The 19,230-nt window shown below is 46.2% G+C and overlaps 1 protein-coding gene across 1 annotated transcript in view; it reads left to right on the forward strand.

The window, feature by feature from the left end:
- The window catches only part of NIBAN2 (niban apoptosis regulator 2), a 100,915-nt gene that overhangs the window by 60,258 nt on the left and 21,427 nt on the right, over window positions 1-19,230 (forward strand). The window contains exons 3-5 of the mRNA XM_056860469.1: window positions 8,475-8,603; window positions 10,027-10,132; window positions 14,075-14,242. Of these exons, the coding sequence (XP_056716447.1) occupies window positions 8,475-8,603; window positions 10,027-10,132; window positions 14,075-14,242 (403 nt within the window). The remainder of the gene's footprint in view (window positions 1-8,474; window positions 8,604-10,026; window positions 10,133-14,074; window positions 14,243-19,230) is intronic.

Raw genomic sequence — 19,230 nt, forward strand, 5'->3', positions numbered from 1 at the left:
TGGATCTTCAAATGTGGGGACACTCTCCTCCCCGTCCTTTCCCTGCCTCGTTTTTTCTTTTGGCAACACACCTGTGAATCCGAAGTTTCGGAATGTAGCTTGGAGGTAGAAGGAGGGAACCGTGGTAATTGAACAGTTGGAGAGATACTTTTAATTAATTGCTCGCTATCCGGCTGCCCCAAGGCTTTGCCTCTCAGTAGTTTGGAGAACCAGTTAGAGGAGCCATAAAACAGGGACTGAACCACTCACCTGTACCTGCTTTTCCCTTGTCATTTTCACAAGATCAAGGGATGCGTCTTTTCTCAAGTGTCATCATACAGTGTACGTGTGGGCTACTAGAATGCTGATTTAGCACGCCAGACCTCTGTGAGACGAGTGTTACCTGTGTCAGCAATTCCCCAGAACTGCCCGAGTTCTGCAAGAAATAAATCATGTAAAATTCCTTTAAGACCCATGTAAGTAAAATTCCTTTAAGCTGTGCTTGCATGATCTACTACCAAGTCTTTCCCTCTGTCTTGCAGGGTGAGTATTTCTACCACCTTTCTGTACCAGGTGTGATTGCACCATTAAGTCACACCTAATGCAGAATAATGCTAGAATTGCCTATCCTCAGTGGAGACTGGCTGTTGCATCTTCATGAATTATAAAACCTCTTCTGTCTCCCTACCCCCATAGTGGGAGAAAACCGAGACAGGCTTGAAAATCTAAGAATGATACCTGATGCAAAGGGTAGAGGCAAGCTTTTGTAATCGGGCACTAGAAACTTGATCATTTTTCTTTTTAAATGAAGGCTTTTGTACTTAAACCACCCTTGGCTACTTTTCTGAGCTACTGGAACTAGTCTTCTAGCTTTTTTGGGGATGGGCCGTGGCTCAGTGGTAGAGCATCTGCTTGGATTGCAGAAGGTCCCAGGTTCAATCCCTGGCATCTCTAGTTAAAGGGACTAGGCAGGTAGGTGATGTAAAAGACCTCTGCCTGAGACCCTGGAGAGCCGCTGCCGATCTGAGTGGGCAATACTGATTTTGATGGACCCAGGGTCTGATTCAGTCTAAGGCAACTTCATGTGTTTTCACCTTTCGGGGTATGTGTGAATCTTTCAGTAGTATACGCACTTCATCTTCACAAGATGGCTGCTGTGTGTTGCATAGAGTGTTTCTACATGTAGTCAGTAAAAAAACCCCGAAGAACTCTGGGATATCCCCACAACAGGACAGTGTTGTGTCTGGCTCTTCTAAATCGGCTTTTATATACTCTTGCATTGTAATTGTGAAAGGCAAGGCAAACTTTACTGAGTAATCCCTAAAACTGTCCAGTGGTGTCCATATGAGCACATCTCTAAGGGACAGTCTTGTTAGTACCTAGTTTCTTATGGTGTGTGGCAGCTGCCGTCAGGCAACCACGAAGGCAAGGAGAATCTGGTCCTCAGTTTACTAATGTGCACCAGAAAAATAGCATCAGTGTGTTGTCTATTATTCACTTGCAAGGGTAGATTATATGTCAAAACGTGCTTGAAATTTTCCTGTAGGAAGTAGTAGCTTGTCGTCATCATCTTTCCTGGCTAAATGAAAGCCAGAGGATGCTGAACAAATCCTCTCTGTTTGTATTGTTGGCCAGTTCATCCCATTTTTTAAAAAAATAAATAAATAGAGGCAATGTTTCTCTCCAGCTGATCTTCAGCCTTTGCTCAGTGTAAACACCCTAAGAGCTTAATTGCAGCTTGTGTCTGTCTGTGGAGAGGCAAGCAACGCCCAGACGCAGACTGTCTGTGTAATAAAGGGCTGTCTGCTTCAGAGCCTTTGATCCAGAGGGATGCCCAACTGCTTGCCTGCCTGTTGACACCCTTGGCTGTTGGACGATGTAGTGCTGGCAGCACATGGGACTGTAGTGTGTTTTCGGTCTTGTGCTGTGGGATGTTAAAGATGGATTCAAAGCGGTTAGTTCCAGGGCGCGCTGATTCCTACAAAAAGGGGACGTTGGATCTTGGAGTAGCAGGTAGAAATTCTTGGTCATCTGTCCACTGTCCGGGTCATCAGAAGGAAGTGCAAAAGCAGGATTACAAGGACGGTGCTTCTGTAATGTACAGGGCCTTGCGGATTGTGTGCCATCATGGCCAGCTGTGCTTTCAAGTGGCGCACAAGACCATAACAAACATGGAAGAGAAATGGCGACAGCCTCTTGGAGGAAATTCTCACTTAACTCCTTCAGTACTCCAGTTCAGCTATACTGAACATGTAGGCTGAAGAGCATAAGAAAAGCCATGCTGGATCAGACCAAGGTCCATCAGGTCCAGCAGTCTGTTCACACAGTGGCCAACCAGGTGCCTCTAGGAAGCCCACAAATAAGATGACTTCAGCAGCATCCTGTCTGTGTTCCACAGCACCTAATATAATGGACATGCTCCTCTGATACTGTACAGAATAGGTATGCATCATGGCTAGTATTCATTTTTTCTAGTAGCCATGGATAGCTCTCTCCTCCATGAACATGTCCACTCCCCTCTTCAAGCCTTCCACCACATTCTGGGGCAAGGAGTTCCACAATTTAACTATGCCTTGTGTGAAGAAATACTTCCTTTTATCTGTTTTGAATCTCTCACCCTCCAGCTTCAGCAGCTGACCCCGTGTTCTAGTATTATGAGAGAGGAAAGCTTCTCCCTGTCCACTCTCTCCATACCATGCATAATTCTATAGACCTGTATCATGTCTCCCTTTAACCGCCTTCTTTCCAAGCTAAACACTTCTGCAATCACAGCTCTGCTGAGGCAAGAGATTGATTTCATCCCCTTGACCATCCTCATTTCAGCCTACCAACCCAGGAATGATCTTTCAGGAACAGAGAGGAATGCAGGGAAATGCCCATGGATGGTTGGATACACGATGGTTGGATACACGCTGGTGCACTTTGCAGGCATCTGGCAAAGGATCCAAATGGCGAAAGGAGAACTGCAGCTCCTAACTCGGAACATGTTTTCCCTGCAGCTCCTTTACTTCCTGGCAGGCTAATCTGGAGTTGTGGATGAAAGCAGCGCGGGTGTGTATTTTTGTTGTGTGCCAGGCGTGGGTCAGACGATTTAATTGTGAGGCGCATAAACAGCCAAAGGTACCTGTGAGTGGTGTCCTTACCGCTTCTGCCTTCGCCTGTGTTTTGTCACAGGGCATCTGCAGCCAAGAAACATCCAGGCTTTAATAAGCACCCTTGGGTGTCCCGCCCTTGTGGTTAAGGTTGAACCTTGTCCAGGCAGATGTTGAATATCCCTTCTTATTACTGAGTGGTGCTGGTCTCTCATGTGAGGGTATGTGAGTGAATGAGAGAGAGGGGCCTTTCTAATTCTCACTGAGGTGGTGTACCTGCCTTTGGGCCAAGGACCAATTCGTGCTGCGGGACATATCACCTGACTGAATGTTCAACCATTTAAATCTGCCTTTAACTGCAAGGAAAGGTGGGATATACATGTTTTAATAAATAAATAAATAAATGTTAAATCCCTGCATATAGAAAGGAAGCATGGCAGTGGAAGGGTTATATCCTTTCTTTTCCCTGACGTGCTAAAAAAGAGCATTCACCCGTGAGCCGCTTTCTTGAAGCATCAAGTAGTACTCAGCCTAAACCAGGGGTGTCAATCATCCGGCCCATGGGCCGGATCTGGCCCCTTGAGAGATCTTAACCGGCCTGCAAACCAGCCGAGGCAGCCATTCTCAATCTGGGCTGGCGAGGCATGGTCTGACCCGACCAAGTGACATTTGCCATTCTGGCAAATATCTAGTTTGGCCCTTTTTATTGAAAGTGCTTGGAAGTTTAAATTGTGACTCTTGGAAGTGTAAATTGTGGCTCAAGATTCATTAACTGGATACAGACTATTCAAAACAGCATGCAAAGATTTTAATGAATGGAGTGTTAACTGATGGACTTCAAATCGAAAAAGGAACATGTTAAGGCTGTCCGTTATCACCAGTTCTATTTATTCTTGTGCTAGAAGTGCTGGCTACTAAGATCAGAGAAGACCCCCAGAATTAAAGGATTGAAAGTGGATGGAGAAGAGTTTAAAATGAAAAGTTATGTGGTGCTGACAATCTCAAAGCCCTACCTGTCGATGCAACACATAATAGAACAAACTGAAAAATTCGGATCCTTTTCGGGTTACAAAATCAACAGAAAAAAGACAAAAATAATTTTTTTTTCAATGAAGCAGCAAGAGAAAGATATCTGAAGGACTACAGAATGCACTGTAATGTCAAATTCTGTTAAATATCTGGGAGCAAAAACGACCAGACAAAACCACCAGACAAAAGGGGAGGGGTCGCGGCTCAAGGGGAGGGGTAATGGCTCAGTGGTAGAGCATCTGCTTGGCATGCAGAAGGTCCTAGGTTCAATCCCCGGCATCTCCAGTTAAAGGGACTAGGCAAGTAGGTGATGTGAAAGACCCCTGCCTGAGACCCTGGAGAGCTGCTGCCGGTCTGAGTAGACAATACTGACTTTGATGGACCAAAGGCCTGATTCAGTATAAGGCAGCTTCATGTGTGTTCATGTGTGACACACTATTTAAAGACAATTACAAAGTGGGCGAAGATACAGGAGGACCTCCGGAGATGGTCTAAACTAACAATCTCATGGCTGGAAGAATTTCTACAATAAAAATAGATATTGCCAAAACTAATTTTTCCATTCCAGATGTTATCAATCTATAGACAAGAAAAAACCTTGAGGGAATGGCAGAAATAGATAAATAAGTTCATATGGAATGGCAAAAAGCCAAGAATTAGATTTAAAGCTTTACAAGATGAGAAAAAAGAGAGAAGAGCTAGCTGTATCTAATATTAAATTATATTATCTAGCAGCTGGCCTGGTTTGGATGATGGATTGGATTAAAAACCCAGATCAAAGAGTAATAAAATTAGAAACAGCAGATTTGGAAGAAGGTATACGTAATTACCTATGGACTAAAAAATTAGTCAAAAATTTCAAGATAAATGGAAAGCATACCACTTATATTTTTCTTAAAGAGAGGGGAACAGAGAATGAGGTTGTTGAAATTATAGATATGATTTACTAATAATCCTCTTGATATACTGAAAAAGTGCTAAAAGGGGAAAAACGTTTAAATATATCATGGATACATAGTAATAATATGTGAACTAAATTTTCAATATTTGGGAAGTATTTTTAGAAAATTATAATAGAAATTGCCACTGCAATTTTTTTTCTTTCACCTATTTTATTTTATTCCATTTCATCTTATAATGTTGTCTAACATTATTTTCGTGTTTATCATGTATTGCACAGGGTAGCTTATGATGTATGCTGAGATCTATTATTATGATAATCACCATTTAATGCTCATAATATCACAATTTACTGCCCATATTTGTTGCTATTATCATATATTGTTTATTGCATATTATATCATTGTTTAATATATGGGCAGCCCATACCTGAAGGGGGAGGTGGATCCGTGGAGGGAAGAAAAGCTCTTTAAAAAATAAAATAAAGGTGAAAATGCCTCATAGTGAACAGCGAGGCTGTGCCACCTAAAACGTTGACGCAGCCCGCCACTCAAGGGGGCGTTCCTGGGGCAAAAGGGCTGTGGTAGCTGCCTAAAGGCAGCTCCAGCCCTGGGAACCCTATTCCATGGCACCTACGCTGGCGTGAGGTCATGCTGGCTCCTAAGGAGCTTGCTCCCCCTTTCAGGAACAGGGTTGCCAGGTCCCTCTTCGCCACCGGTGGGAGGTTTTTGGGGCAGAGCCTAAAGAGGGCGGGGTTTGGGAAAGGGAGGGACTTCAATGCCATAGAGTCCAATTGCCAAAGCAGCCATTTTCTCTGGAGGAACTGATCTCTATCGACTGAAGATCAGTTGTAATAACAGATCTCCAGCTAGTACCTGGAGGTTGGCAACCCTAATCAGGTATGGGCTCTATGTGTATACCTTTTCTTATTTTTCCCCCTTTGATGTAATTGTAATTGCGGTTGTGATATGGTTTCTGTTCTTTCCTTTTTTTCTGTTCTCTATATATTTATTTAAAAAATTGTATTTTTAAAAGATGTACAGCATCTGAGTGCTCAGCTCATTCATCTGCAGCTCTGGTTTGCTTTCTGTGCAAGCACACAACTAGCATTATAAATGGACAGTTCTTCTTTTTAGGAAGGAAAAAAAAAAAAAACCGAAAACTTGCACATGCATGAAAAGGGAAACTGGGAGGAACAGAAGGGTGTCCACTGGCCAACGTCTATTTTGGACAATGTGGCTCAGGATTGATACTCATGTTCTTCGTAATGTGAGTGGGGTGGGTGAGTTTGTTCCTTTTTAGGCTTCCTGCTCACACAAGCCAGCCCAGGAAGTGAATTCTTTTGACTCATGGGGAAAAGAAGAAGGGTTGATTTTTAAAACCTACTTTTCTCTACATTTAAGGAGTCTCAAACTGGCTTACAATCGCCTTCCTTTCCTCTCCCCACACCAGATACCTTGTAAGATAGGTGAGGCTGAGAAAGTTCTGAGAGAACTGTGATTAGCCCAAGGTCACCCAGCAGACTTCATGTGTAGGAGTGGGGAAACCAACCCGGCTCTCCAGGTTAGAATCCACAGCTCATGTGGAGGAGCAGGGAATCAAACCACGACACCACGCTGGCTGTCTTGGAGGCTTGGGCAGAGACTTCCAGAATTGCTAAAGACCACTTTAACAAAAGATAACTGGTTTGAAATAAAGATCAGGAGGCAGTTAATTCTGGTGCAACCTAAATGTGTAATCGTGGTATCATCTGCTGAAATCAGTGGGTGGCAGAATTATGACAAATGACCCCAGCCTTCACTTAATTCAGTACTGTGGGATTTTGATGGTGGCTAGAACTATATTTTGAAGTGTAAGGATGTGTCACTGGCCACCAAGACTAGATTAATTCATGCCATGGTATTCCCTATTACTATGTATGGGTGTGAAAGCTGGACAGTGAAGAAAGCTGATAGGAAGAAAATATATTCCTTTGAAATGTGGTGTTGGAGGAGAGTGTTACGGATACCGTGGACTGCCAAAAAAACAAATCACCCCTGAACTGACCCTAGAAGCTAAAATGACTAAACTGCGGCTATCGTATTTTGGTCACGTCATGAGACGACAAGAGTCACTGGAAAAGGCAGTCATGCTAGGAAAAGTGGAGGGCAGCAGGAAAAGAGGAAGACCCAACAAGAGATGGATTGACTCAATAAAGGAAGCCACATCCTTCAATTTGCAAGATCTGAGCAAGACTGTCAAAGATAGGACATTTTGGAGGACTTTCATTCATAGGGTCGCCATGAGTCGAAAGCGACTTGACGGCACTTAACACACACACACACACACACACACACACACACACACACACACACACACACACAGAACTATGACACTCGTTATACAGAACTTTTCAAGTGCTTGGGGGCCTATATGTGCATCCTTGTGACAGCACTATAAGGTAGAAGTGTGTGAGCCGCTGTAGTAAGTAACGTTGACCCCAAATACAACCTCCAGTTTTCTCAGAATTCAGCCCCTGCACCAAGGAAGCTTGACTGTGATTTGGTATAATGTGATTTGGTATAATGTCTGGAATAATGCCCAGCTCATTCATCCCCTGCTCTGGTTTGGTATATTTGTCATAATATCTGGATTGACAAACCAGTATTTGTGCTTGACTGGCGAACTCAAAAGTTGGAAGCTGTGGCTGAAAATGGGGTTTCACACTATGGCTTGGGCCTGCCGTTAGGGTTGCCAGGTCCCTCTTTGCCACCGGCAGGAGGTTTGTGGGATTATTTTATCACGATGCTCAGGGAGGTCAGACCAGAACAAACTGGTGACATTACCTGCAGACAGAGATAAATAAGCAACACTACAATTAGCAAAGTTTGTGGCCCGGGCTATAAAGATTCAGTCAAAATCCTCTCATGCAAGTTTGGTCAATTCTATCCTATTAATGGAGGTTGCTGTTTTCAAGCCAGCAGGCTTTGAATTCATTTGATTGACAGAGTTACAGTCCTGTTGAGTGATACATTCTGCCTAAAAGCTATCTTGGATTCTTCTTGCCATGCCTGTGTTTCTCTTTGCTCAGAGCATCCTCTGTGTATTCCCCTCCCTTACCACGTTCCAGCTTCTTTATCCTATAATAACTAAATTTACAGAAAGTTTGGAGTGGGTATGGCTGGAAAAGTTATTAATTCGCGAAAATCCCACAATCTCGAAACAAGTGGCCAAATTTTGTGCTTGTGTTGTAAAAGCACAGAGCAAGATAGGGGTTGCTGGAAAGGATAAGGAATTGTAATAAATATAGAAATACTGCTCCAAGTTTTATACTGTTATGTTTGGTTTAATTAGTATTTTATCTGTATTTTATCTGTTTTGTTAGCAGTTTTTGCTATGCAAGTTTTTAGGTTTTGGAAATGTAGCATAGAAATGTAATATGATATTTTCTGGTCTATGACTGCAATAAGTTGTTGTTATTATTATTATTACCAGGTTCCACTGGAGGATCGCACCATCTTCTCGGGAAATCTTTTCCAGTACATAGAAGAAAACAAGAAGTGGAGAAACCGCTACAGTGTCGTGCCACACAATTACGGGCTGGTGCTCTATGAAAACAAACTGGTGAGCCACCTTATCCTCACTGACACAAGGCACATTCTGCTTGCTGGTGGAAAGAGGAGAGAACCTTTGTGCCAAGAGGTGCCGTCTTATCAGGTGCCCAGTAGATATGGTACTTGAGTGCTTGTTGAGTTCTCATGTGTTTCCAAAGAGTCCTCCAATGATAACTGTTCAAAGAGGTCCTCCTGCAAGTGAGTAGCACTTGGAGTGCATACTTGGGGAGAAGTTTGCTTCGAATATCTCCAGTGTGGTCATTTGGCCTGGCTGGCAGCCCAGGATGGAAGGGGCTGGTAGGCTGTAGCGTCTGGCTTGATTTTTTTTTCTGTCAATGTACCCATTTTTGAAGGCTGGTGCCCACAAATTCTGTAGTGGTGTATACGGTCCCAGCAGGACCAGCCCAAGGTTTTCTGGTACCCTAGGCAAACGATGGCATCTCCCCATTCAATAGAGAGGAAAGGGAAAATTTAGGATGAATATTTTACTTAATGGGCATTCAAAATGAACACTTTAAAAACTAAACATTGGTATGCTCTTGAAAAGCTGTGCCCCATGGCGCAGAGTGGTAAGCCGCAGTAGGGCAGTCAAAAGCTATGCTCACAACCTGAGTTTGATCCCAACAGAAGTCAGTTTCAGGTAGCCGGCTCAATGTTGACTCAGCCTTCCATCCTTCTGAGGTCGGTAAAATGAGTACGCAGCTTGCTGGGGGTGAAGTGCAGACGACTGGGGAAGGCAATGGCAAACCACCTCATAAACATAGTGTGCCTAGTAAATGTCTGGATGTGACATCACCCCATGAGTCAGTAATGACCCAGTGCTTGCACAGGAGACTACCTTTATCTTTTTATGCTCTTGGAAAGTCCTCCATGTTCCATCATGTGCCCTATAGAAGGGCAGGGTTAGTTCTAGAAGCCAGATAATTCTAAGCTTCACTTCATTCCAATAGAAGATGCTCCTCTAGCCTTTTTTGCACCCCTCAAAATCTGGTGCCCTAGGGCAATCACCTACGTTTTCCTCGTGGCCAGGCCAGCCCTGCGTCCCACATTCAATCCCTGACATCTCCAGTTCAAAGGGTGATAGGCAGTAAGGCTGAGGAAGACATCTTGTCTGTCTGTAGAAGAGCTGCTGTCAGTTGTGATCTTTTGAGCTAGGTGATCAGTGGAATGATGGGAGTCACTAGAAGCTCCTTGGAAGGAAGGTGGGTGTTAATTCGGGTGGTAAATGCAAAATACAGGGAGGTTTTGTGCAAGGCCCAGATTTCGTTGCAACAGAGAACCTGAGGCCTGCGTCCTCCCCCTCCGCTCAGCAGTTTGAAGGCTTCCAACAGCTATAAATGGCCCTTTCCCTTGGCTACTGTTGTTGGTGTGAATTGTTCTTTTGGAGACAGTAGAATCATGAAGCAACACGTGGACTTTTTCCTCTTCTCCAGGCCTACGAGAGGGGGCTGCAGCCCCGAATTCTAGTCAACAGTGCTGGCTACAAAGTTCTCACCTCCGTGGAGCAATATCTGGAACTGATCAACAATAACCTGCCAGGTGAGTACACTCCTGAGTCCTTCAGATGATTGTGGTCAACTGGCTACATCCAGGAATGCACCTTGGATTGGCTGTCCAGCTACCGCAAAGCTGCCATAAAGCAATTGCTGAAAATACCTTCTTTCCAGGCAGACGTTAGCAGAGCAAACCTCCTGCTATGAAAGCAGAATCCAGATTTCTTTCTTTTCTGGGGAAAGTTGGTTTATTGGCTTCCTCTAAAGGCTTTCCTTTTCTCAGCATCTCATGAACACATGAAGTTGCCATCAAAGTATTGTCTACTCAGACCGGCAGCGGCTCTCCAGAATCTCAGGAAGAGGTCTTTCACATCGCCTACATGCCTAGACCCTTAAACTGAAGATGCCGGGGATTGAACCTGGGATCTTCTGCATGCCAAGCAGATGCTCTACCACTGAGCCACAGCCCCTCCCACAATCCAAATGAACGTTTTTTTTTGCATTTGGTTCTCCGGAAGCAGATTTTTGGACTGGTGCAGAGCAGTGCTGATGGGGAGGATAGCTATTGCCCTCCTTCAGGCCTGAGACCCACACTAGGCTAGGGGCTTTTGGGGAAGGGGGTCGGTGGGAATACATAGAAAGTGCGAACAGTATTTTTTATAACATTTTCAAACTCTTAATACATCGCTGGGAATACAAGTGTGGTCACCTCCAGAGTGAAGCTGTTAAAACCACAGTTTTGGGAAGAAAGGGCTCAGCCCAACAGCTCTTGGTGCCTCAACAAGTTTCGATGCAAATCTGTGTCGGCAGTGTGAGTGCAGAGGCTGGGTGAGGGCATTTCTCCCCACTCCTGCCCCATATAATCAGGAGCTAGAAGTGAAAAGATCTTGTCGGAGATAATCTGGCCAGGAACATTGAGTTCCCACTTGAAGTAAAAGGCGAAAGATTTATACGATCTGAAGAGAAACCAGAGTATAGTTCCCACTTGAAGTGAGATTTCCTCTTCAGGAGGAGTGCCCTGAGATGGAAAGTGGTTGCGGCCATTTGGCTGGACCAACCAGTCGAAGGGTGCTTTAAAAGATACAGAAAAGGATTTACCCTATCCAGATGCTCCACCTTGCCTTCAGCAGTCTTAGAAGGTAGGTACAAAAAGATCCACTTCCCGGAGAGAAAGGGTTCATGTAACTAAGGAGCCCCATGGCGCAGAGTGGTAACCTGCAGTACGGCAGTCCAAAGCTCTGCTCACGACCTGAGTTCGATCCCGATGGAAGTTGGTTTCAGGTAGCTGGCTCAAGGTTGACTCAGCCTTCCATCCTTCCAAGGTCGGTAAAATGAGTTCCCAGCTTGCTGGGGGTAAAGGGAAAATGACTGGGGAAGGCACTGGCAAACCACCCCATAAGCATAGTCTGCCTAGAAAATGTTGAGATGTGACATCACCCCATGGGTCAAGAATGACCCAGTGCTTGCACAGGGGACCTTTACCTTTTACACTTGGGGAAGTAGAGACCCGAGAACATGTGTTTTTCCGTTGTCCTTTTTGCAACGGAATGCGAATGGAGGTTATTTACTCTCTACCAAAGAAAATCCCAGTTCGTTCTGAAAAAATTTGACTCGAAAAACTCCTATCCGATGAAAATTCACAGGCCACATTGCTAAGTTCTGTGCTTTCGTATATATAGTTCGCTGCAAGTACAATGGAAAAAAATGCTAAATGCATTTAACTCTCTAATTTTATATTAATATTTTTACTGTATTTTATTCTTATTCTAGCTTTTATAGATTTATTTATAGACTCCATTGTCAGTGGAATTTTACAAGTGATAAAACGGTCTTAATATTATCACGAATTAGTCTTCTGTTGTTGCCCTATCAAAACCTATTTTCTTCCTCACTTGAATGTTTTATAGATGGGAATATGCATCTTACTGGTCAAAGACCGTAGCAGTAATAAAAATAAAGAAGGGTGCTTTGTGGGGAGCAAGGGGGAGAGGGGCAGATTGGGGTGATAGTTAAAGGTCGGGGCATCTGGCCCATGATGCTGCTGTTGACCCTGACCCAAAGCTTGGTCCATGTGGCAAAGCACACTTCTGGATAGGGGAGGGGCTGTAGCTAAGTGGTAGAGCATCTGCTTGTCATGCAGAAGGTCCCAGGTCCAATCCTAGGCATCTCCAGTTGAAAGGGTCAGGTAGGAGGTGATGTGAAAGACCCCTGCCTGAGACCCTGGAGAGCCACTGCAGGTCTGAGTAGACAATACTGACTTCGATGGACCAAGGGTCTGATTCAGTATAAGGCAGCTTCATGTGTTCATGTGATTATCAGCTGCTGTCTTGGGTGCAGAAGGGATCTCCCTCTCTTGTGGATGTTTGCATGTCTTTCAGGAAGCTGCTGTCTCCTCATGTGGAAAAAGGCTGGGTCAGGCCAGAAGTCTGCCTAGTCTAGGGTTCTGCCTATGTATGATTGTATTGATATAACTTCTTATGTCCTTCATCCCTACCCCCCACCCCCCAACACCACTTATACCATGTCTGTGTGAGTCGCAATCTGGCAGCCTTGAACACATGAAGCTGCTTTATACTGAATCAGACCCTTGGTCCATCAAAGTCAGTATTGTCTACTCAGACTGGCAGTGGCTCTCCAGGGTCTCAGGCAGAGGTCTTTCACATCACCTACTTGCCTAGTCCCTTTAACTGGAAATGCCAGGGGTTGAACCTGGGACCCTCTGCATGCCAAACAGATGCTCTACAAACTGAGCCACAGCCCCTCCCCTGAACAATTGGGGTGGTTAGCTACTTGCCCTGCCAAAAAAGAGGAATCCTGATGATGAAGGGGAGAGGGCCCCGGTTCAAGGCTAGAGCATCTGTTTTGCATGCAGAAGGTTCCAGGTTCACATGAACACATGAAGCTGCCTTCTACTGAATCAGACCCTTGGTCCATCAAAGTCAGTATTGTCTACTCAGACCGGCAGCGGGTATCAGGCAGAGGTCTTTCACATCACCTACTTGCCTTGTCCCTTTAACTGGAGATGCCGGGGATTGAACCTGGGATCTTCTGCATGCCAAGCAGATGCTCTACCACTGAGCTACGGCCCTTCCCCCTAACCTTGAACAAAGCTCCCTCACCCACTCTTATTGCAATGTATGTCTCTCTCTGACCATAAGCTTTCCAGATGTTCCTGCTCCTTTCTTTCGTCTTCTGGAAACTTGCCACCGATAGCAAAATTCAGATGGCTTGCACATCTGCATGACTCCTGGCACGTGGCAGACGACTCTTTGACTCTCTTCTTGTAGAAACAAGCCAGCAACTTGTCAGTACACAATGGTGCTGTGTCTCTTGCACCCTTGGCTGCAGGCCTTTCAAAGTTTTGTTTGGTTTTCCCTTTTTTTGTGTGAGGGACATATGGCTAAATTGCTTTAATGTTGACTTGATGGAAATGTATATGTCTGGATGGTGTCTCCTAATTGCGCAAGCCCAGAGCAGTGACTCATGCAGTGAAGCATCAGGCAGCCTCTTTTGAGGGCTGGCAGCCATGTTACCTTGAGAGTTATTGGGTTGATTCCACCTGATTCTTCGGTATGGCAGAATTGGTTCCCCTTTAAGTCGGCTGCCTATTGCATTGCTGCATGAGTTGCTGACCTCAGCTGGTTTCCTAAAGCAGTGACATGCAGAGATGCGACTGCTAGCCTCTTTGGAGGCTGAGTAATCCTGCTGATCTTAACATCAGGTGAGACGATGCCAAGATGCCACAGAAGTAGCCACTGACTGGCTGTGGAATGATGCGAGGCCAAAGCAGTAGAGCGTTTGAGAGACGGCAGGCAGCCTCTGCGGAGGGGATGCTTTGGTGCTGTAGTGAAGTTTTGTTTTGCAGCCTTTTCCGGAATAGTCTGAATTGCAGGATATGTTTTGAAAATGCGAAGAAAGTGCTTGGAATCATGGCAGAGTTATTTTTTTTCACCTCCCGCCGCTTACATTTTTTGTCATTCTTCTCCAGGTCCTGCGCCCAGATCTGGCAATGCCACCGTGCTGAAGTGCCCCACCCAGTTTCCCCTCATCCTCTGGCACCCTTATGCCCGGCACTACTACTTCTGTGTGATGACTGGCAAGGAACATGAGAAGTGGCGGGCCGTCTTCCAGGACTGTGTGCGCCACTGCAACAATGGTACGTGCGGCGTGGAGACTTCTCTTTGCGCAGGCTGGAGCACAGGGGTGTAGAACTCAGTTGTTACGAAAGCTGGATGTGATCTAAATGCCGGGCCAGGTCTTGCTTCGCCAGCCCAGATTGAGACTGGGGGGTTGGCTGGTTCGCAGGCCAGATGAGAGCTCTCAAGGGGCTTGATCCGGCCCGCAGGCCTTATGTTTGACACCCCTGCTTTAGCACTTGAACACACGAAGCTGCCTTATACTGAATCAGACCCTGGGTCCATCAAAGTCAGCAATTGTCTCCTCTCCAGGGCAGCGGCTCTCCAGGGTCTCAGGCAGAGGTCTTTCACATCACCTACTTATCTAGTCCCTTTAACTGGAGATGTTGGGGATTGAACCTGGGACCTTCTGCCTGCCAAGCAGAGGCTCTACCACTGAGCCACAGCCCCTCCCACTTCCGTTTGCTCTCCCTTGTCTGTGTTAAGGGGCCATCTGTGTATTGTGGGAGCCTCCATATGAGACATCTCTGGAATTCCACCTAGAGGGAGGGGGATGCTTACCTTAAACCTTTGGACAAAAATGCAAAAGAGCCCACAACGAACTCTTCATTCTGCACTCACCATGTGTGCTGTGCATCCATCCTGTCCCACTCTTGGGCATAAAATCTAGGGAACTGGTATGGTGTAGTGGTTATAAAGGCAGGCTGGGATCTGGGAGGTCCCTGGTTCAAATCTCTCCTCCGCCACAAACTTTCTGGAGAGCCAGTTTGATGTAGTGGTTAACAGAGGTGGTCTCTCAGCTGGAGAATTGGGTTTGATTCCCCCACTCCTACACATGAAGCCTGCTGGGTAACCTTGGGGTAGTCACATTTCTCTCAGAACTCTCTCAGCCCCACTTACCTCACAAAGTGTCTGTTGTGGGGAGAGGAAGGGAAAGTGAATGTAAGCCGGTTTGATTCTCCTTAAAAGGTAGAGAAAGTCGGCATATAAAAACCAACTCCTCCTCCTCCTTTTCCTCCAAGTCTGGAGGCATGTACCCCTGGTTCCGAGATGCACCATCCTTTGAAACAATCTGGCCCAAAGTCATTACATGAATTTTATGTCTAAAGTGGGGATTCAAACTTGGGACTTCCCCATTCAGTCCATGGCTCTAACCCCTACACAATGCTGCCTCTGTTTTAGAAGTTGGCCTTTAGATTTTTTTTTTTTATGCTTCAGTCTCTTCGTGGCTCATGATACCGTGTGAGAAGAGCCTCTGCTTGCGATGGGCATAGAGTTACTTTTTGCCAGCTACAGTGAGGTCCAGCTGCTTTTTTTTTTTTTTAATCTTATAGAAACAATGGGGGTTACCGCACTTGTATTCCCAGCGATGTATTAAGAGTTTTAAAATGTTATAAAAAATACTGTTCACACTTTCTATGTATTCCCACCGATGTATTAAGAGTTTGAAAACGTTATAAAAAATACTGTTCGCACTTTGTTTGGCCCCTTTAGCTGTGAAGATGTCTTCCAACCATTTATTAGCTGTGGTATCCAAAAACCCTTTTAAAGCGATGTTTTTTATAACATTTTCAAACTCTTAATACATCGCTGGGAATACAAAGTGCGGTAACCCCCGATATTTGATGCAACAAGTTGAGAATTCTTACGGGCTAGGGGTGGGAGTTAAGCAGCAGGTGAAGTGAGCAGGGTTTTTTCCCATGGCTGCCTCCTAAGTTGGATGTGTGTTTGTGTTTAAACAACCAGCTGCTTATTTTAAGGAACCGGTTTAAAAGAACGCCGGGCAATGGCCAAAACAATTACTCTTTGGGCATGGAATGTCTTCCGGTCACACCCCTGGGGTTTTCTTTGCCAGTGGTTTGCATCATTCACCTCTGATGGTTTAAAGGTGGCACAAAAGTGAAATTAACGTTTCGCCAATATAATCTGTGCCAAGGATTGAGCCTGTTAGTTCAGCAAGTGGTGCCAGATACCCAGGGAGGGGGGGCAATCCTGGCCTGAATTGCTCTGAACCAGATGGTGACCAGGGTTGGGCAAGAAGAAGAGTTGGTTTTTATATGCTGACTTTCTCTACCACTTAAGGATGAATCAAACTGGCTTACAATCACCTTCTCTCCCCCTCCCCACAACAGACACCCTGTGAGGTAGGTGGGGCTGAGCTCTAAGAGAGCTGTGACTAGCCCAAGGTCATCCAGCTGGCTTCATGTGATGGAGTGGGGAAACAAATCCAGTTCACCAAATTAGCCTCCACCGCTCATGTGGAGGAGTGGGGAACCAAACCCGGTTCTTCAGATCAGAGTCCACCGCTCTCAACCACTACACCACGCTGGCTCTCCAGGTCAGCAGATGTGGCAAAATCCGAAAGATTGAGGGCTGCGAATAATGCCCTATGGGTCTTGAGTTACCCTCCATCTCTGTGGTGATAAATTGGCTGGGGGGAAACAGCAAGCAGGATGCCGTCTTCGCCGGACTAGACAGGCATTTGTAACTCCTGTTGCGCGGCCTCAGAGGATGCAGGGCATCCTGGAATATGAGAGAAGCCCATCTGGATCATACCTAAGGCTCACAAAGTCCAACGTCCTGTCTCCTAGAGTGGCCAACCACAGATGCCTTGGGGAAGCCCACAAACTAGAGAGGAAGGCAACAGTACACATAAACACATGAAGCTGCCTTATACTGAATCAGACCCTTGGTCCATCAAAGTCAGTATTGTCTGCTCAGACCAGCAGTGGCTCTACTCACATCACCTACTTGCCTAGTCCCTTTAACTGGAGATGCCAGGGATTGAACCTGGGACCTTCTGCATGTCAGGCACATGCTCTACCACTGAGCCACAGACCCTCCCCTCCAGTACCCCCTGTGGTTACTGCCCCTCCCCTCCATAAATGGAGTTTGGAGGTATACAGCCTCTGGAGGTTCCACTTAGCCATCAAGGGAATTCCCCTCCATGGATTTGTCTAATCCCCTTCTAAGTCATCTGGCGTAATGATTGTCCTCATAACTTGTGGCAGTGAATTCCATTAGTTCTGTGTTGTGAGAAGGTGTCCCCCTGCCCCCCCAGGTGAAGGTGATTTGTCCTAACCTCTTTTAATGTGGTGGCTGTGAGAATAGCAAAAACTAAGTTGTATCATAGGGAGACTAGTCAGGGGCAAGTGGGATTTTTGTAATTTAAATGGCATATTCGAGCTCATAGCTGATTGGAAGAAAGCAGATTCCTTTGAAATGTGGTCTTGGAGGAGAGTGTTACGGATACCATGGCCTGCCAAAAAAAGCACACAAATCAGTGGGCTTTAGATCAAATTAAGCCTGAACTGACTCTAGAAGCTAAAATGACTAAACTGAGGCTGTCGTACTTTGGTCACATTATGAGAAGAAGAGAGTTACTGGAAAAGACAATAATGCTAGAAAAAGTTGAAGGCAGCAGGAAAAGAGGAAGACCCTACAAGAGGTGGCTTGACTCTATAAAGCAGTGGTGGCGAACCTATGGCACGTGTGCCAGAGGGACACTCAGAGCCCTCTCTGGGCACGTGCGCCATCGCCCCAGCACAGAGTTCGCCTGAGTTCAGTGCTGCGCAGAGGGGATGGCTCACCTCGGGCACCGGCTGCTGGAGCAAGGGAAGGAAGGGCGCTGCTGCTGCACTCCAAAGGCGCGAGGCGGAGAAGCCGGCACAGGAGCGCAGCGCGGCCGTCTCCGGACTGGACACGGCGCCTTCTCCTTCCCGGCCCAGAGTTGGAAGGGCGGCTTCTCGTTCTCCCGATCAGCAGCTCCTGGAGGCCGACGAAGCCGGGACTGTGAGCGGAGGAGGACGGCGCGCCTATTGTTCCTCCCTGCACCGGCTGCAGGGTTTGGGGCATTTTGGGTGGGGAGGCCGATCCGGGCGCATCCAGCGGGACCTGTTGTTGCGTCTCCTGTTGTGGGCAGAGTAGGGGGGCCATCCCCCTCGTCCGGTTCCTTCTCCGGGAGCGGGCTGAGCCGGCGCGGTAAGTTTGCCTCCTTCTTTTCTGCTTTCCGCGTGTGCTGCTCACTCCTGAAGCGGCCGCCGAGAGCCGGGGAAACTTTCCTCCAAACTTTGCGGTTTCCAGCCGAGGGCTCGGGAAAGACCCTTGTTAATTGGGGGGGGGGCACTGAAACCCCCCTGGCTTCCCTATCCTTCTCCCCCCCTCCCGATTTTATTCCAGTCTCTTCAGAGGAGACTTGGAGGGGGGGGCGAGGGATGAAAACTGGTGAACTTCCCGCTGCTCTCCAGCTGAGCCGGGTTCTCCATCGCTCCCCAGTGTTTAGTGCCTGGTGGTGCAGCAAGCGCGAGTTGTTTTTTTCTAAACAAAAACCTCAGTATTCAGGTTAAATTGCCGTGTTGGCACTTTGCAATAAATAAGTGGGTTTTGGATTGCAGTATGGGCACTCGGTCTCTAAAAGATTCGCCATCACTGCTATAAAGGAAGCCACGGCTCTCAGTTTGCAAGATCTGAGCAAGGCTGTTAAGGATAAGACATTTTGAAGGACACTGATTCATAGGGTCACCATGAGTCGGAAGCGACTTGACGGCACTTAACACACACACCTTTGAGCTCAACCTGGAATCTGATAGCTTCTTTCCAGCCTCTTGAAAAAAAGTCGGAATGTTCTGGTTATAATTTACGAAACCTGTAAAAGTTTTTTCCTGTATTTGCCTAATGATTGTTTTTCCCATTCTTGCCCTAATTCAGAAAGCATTATCATTGCATACCTTGTGGATTAGATAAGTGGTTTCCAAGCTTTTTTCACTTGGACACCCCTTGGCAGCCTATTTCCATAAATTGTACCCTTCATATTACCAAAATGTTTGCAATTAATAGAGTTGCTGTTATTTCAAATTCAGTTTTTTTCACGCACCTGTAAATGTCCTGGTTCGTACCTATGTGGAGGAGCGGTGAATCAAACCCAGTTCTCCAGATTAGAGTCCGCCACGCATGTGGAGGAGCAAAGAATCAAACCTGGCTCTCCTGATTAGAGTTCACCTCTCTTAAC

The sequence above is a fragment of the Euleptes europaea genome, chromosome 14 (genome assembly GCF_029931775.1).
Source record: "Euleptes europaea isolate rEulEur1 chromosome 14, rEulEur1.hap1, whole genome shotgun sequence".
Taxonomy (NCBI): domain Eukaryota; kingdom Metazoa; phylum Chordata; class Lepidosauria; order Squamata; family Sphaerodactylidae; genus Euleptes; species Euleptes europaea.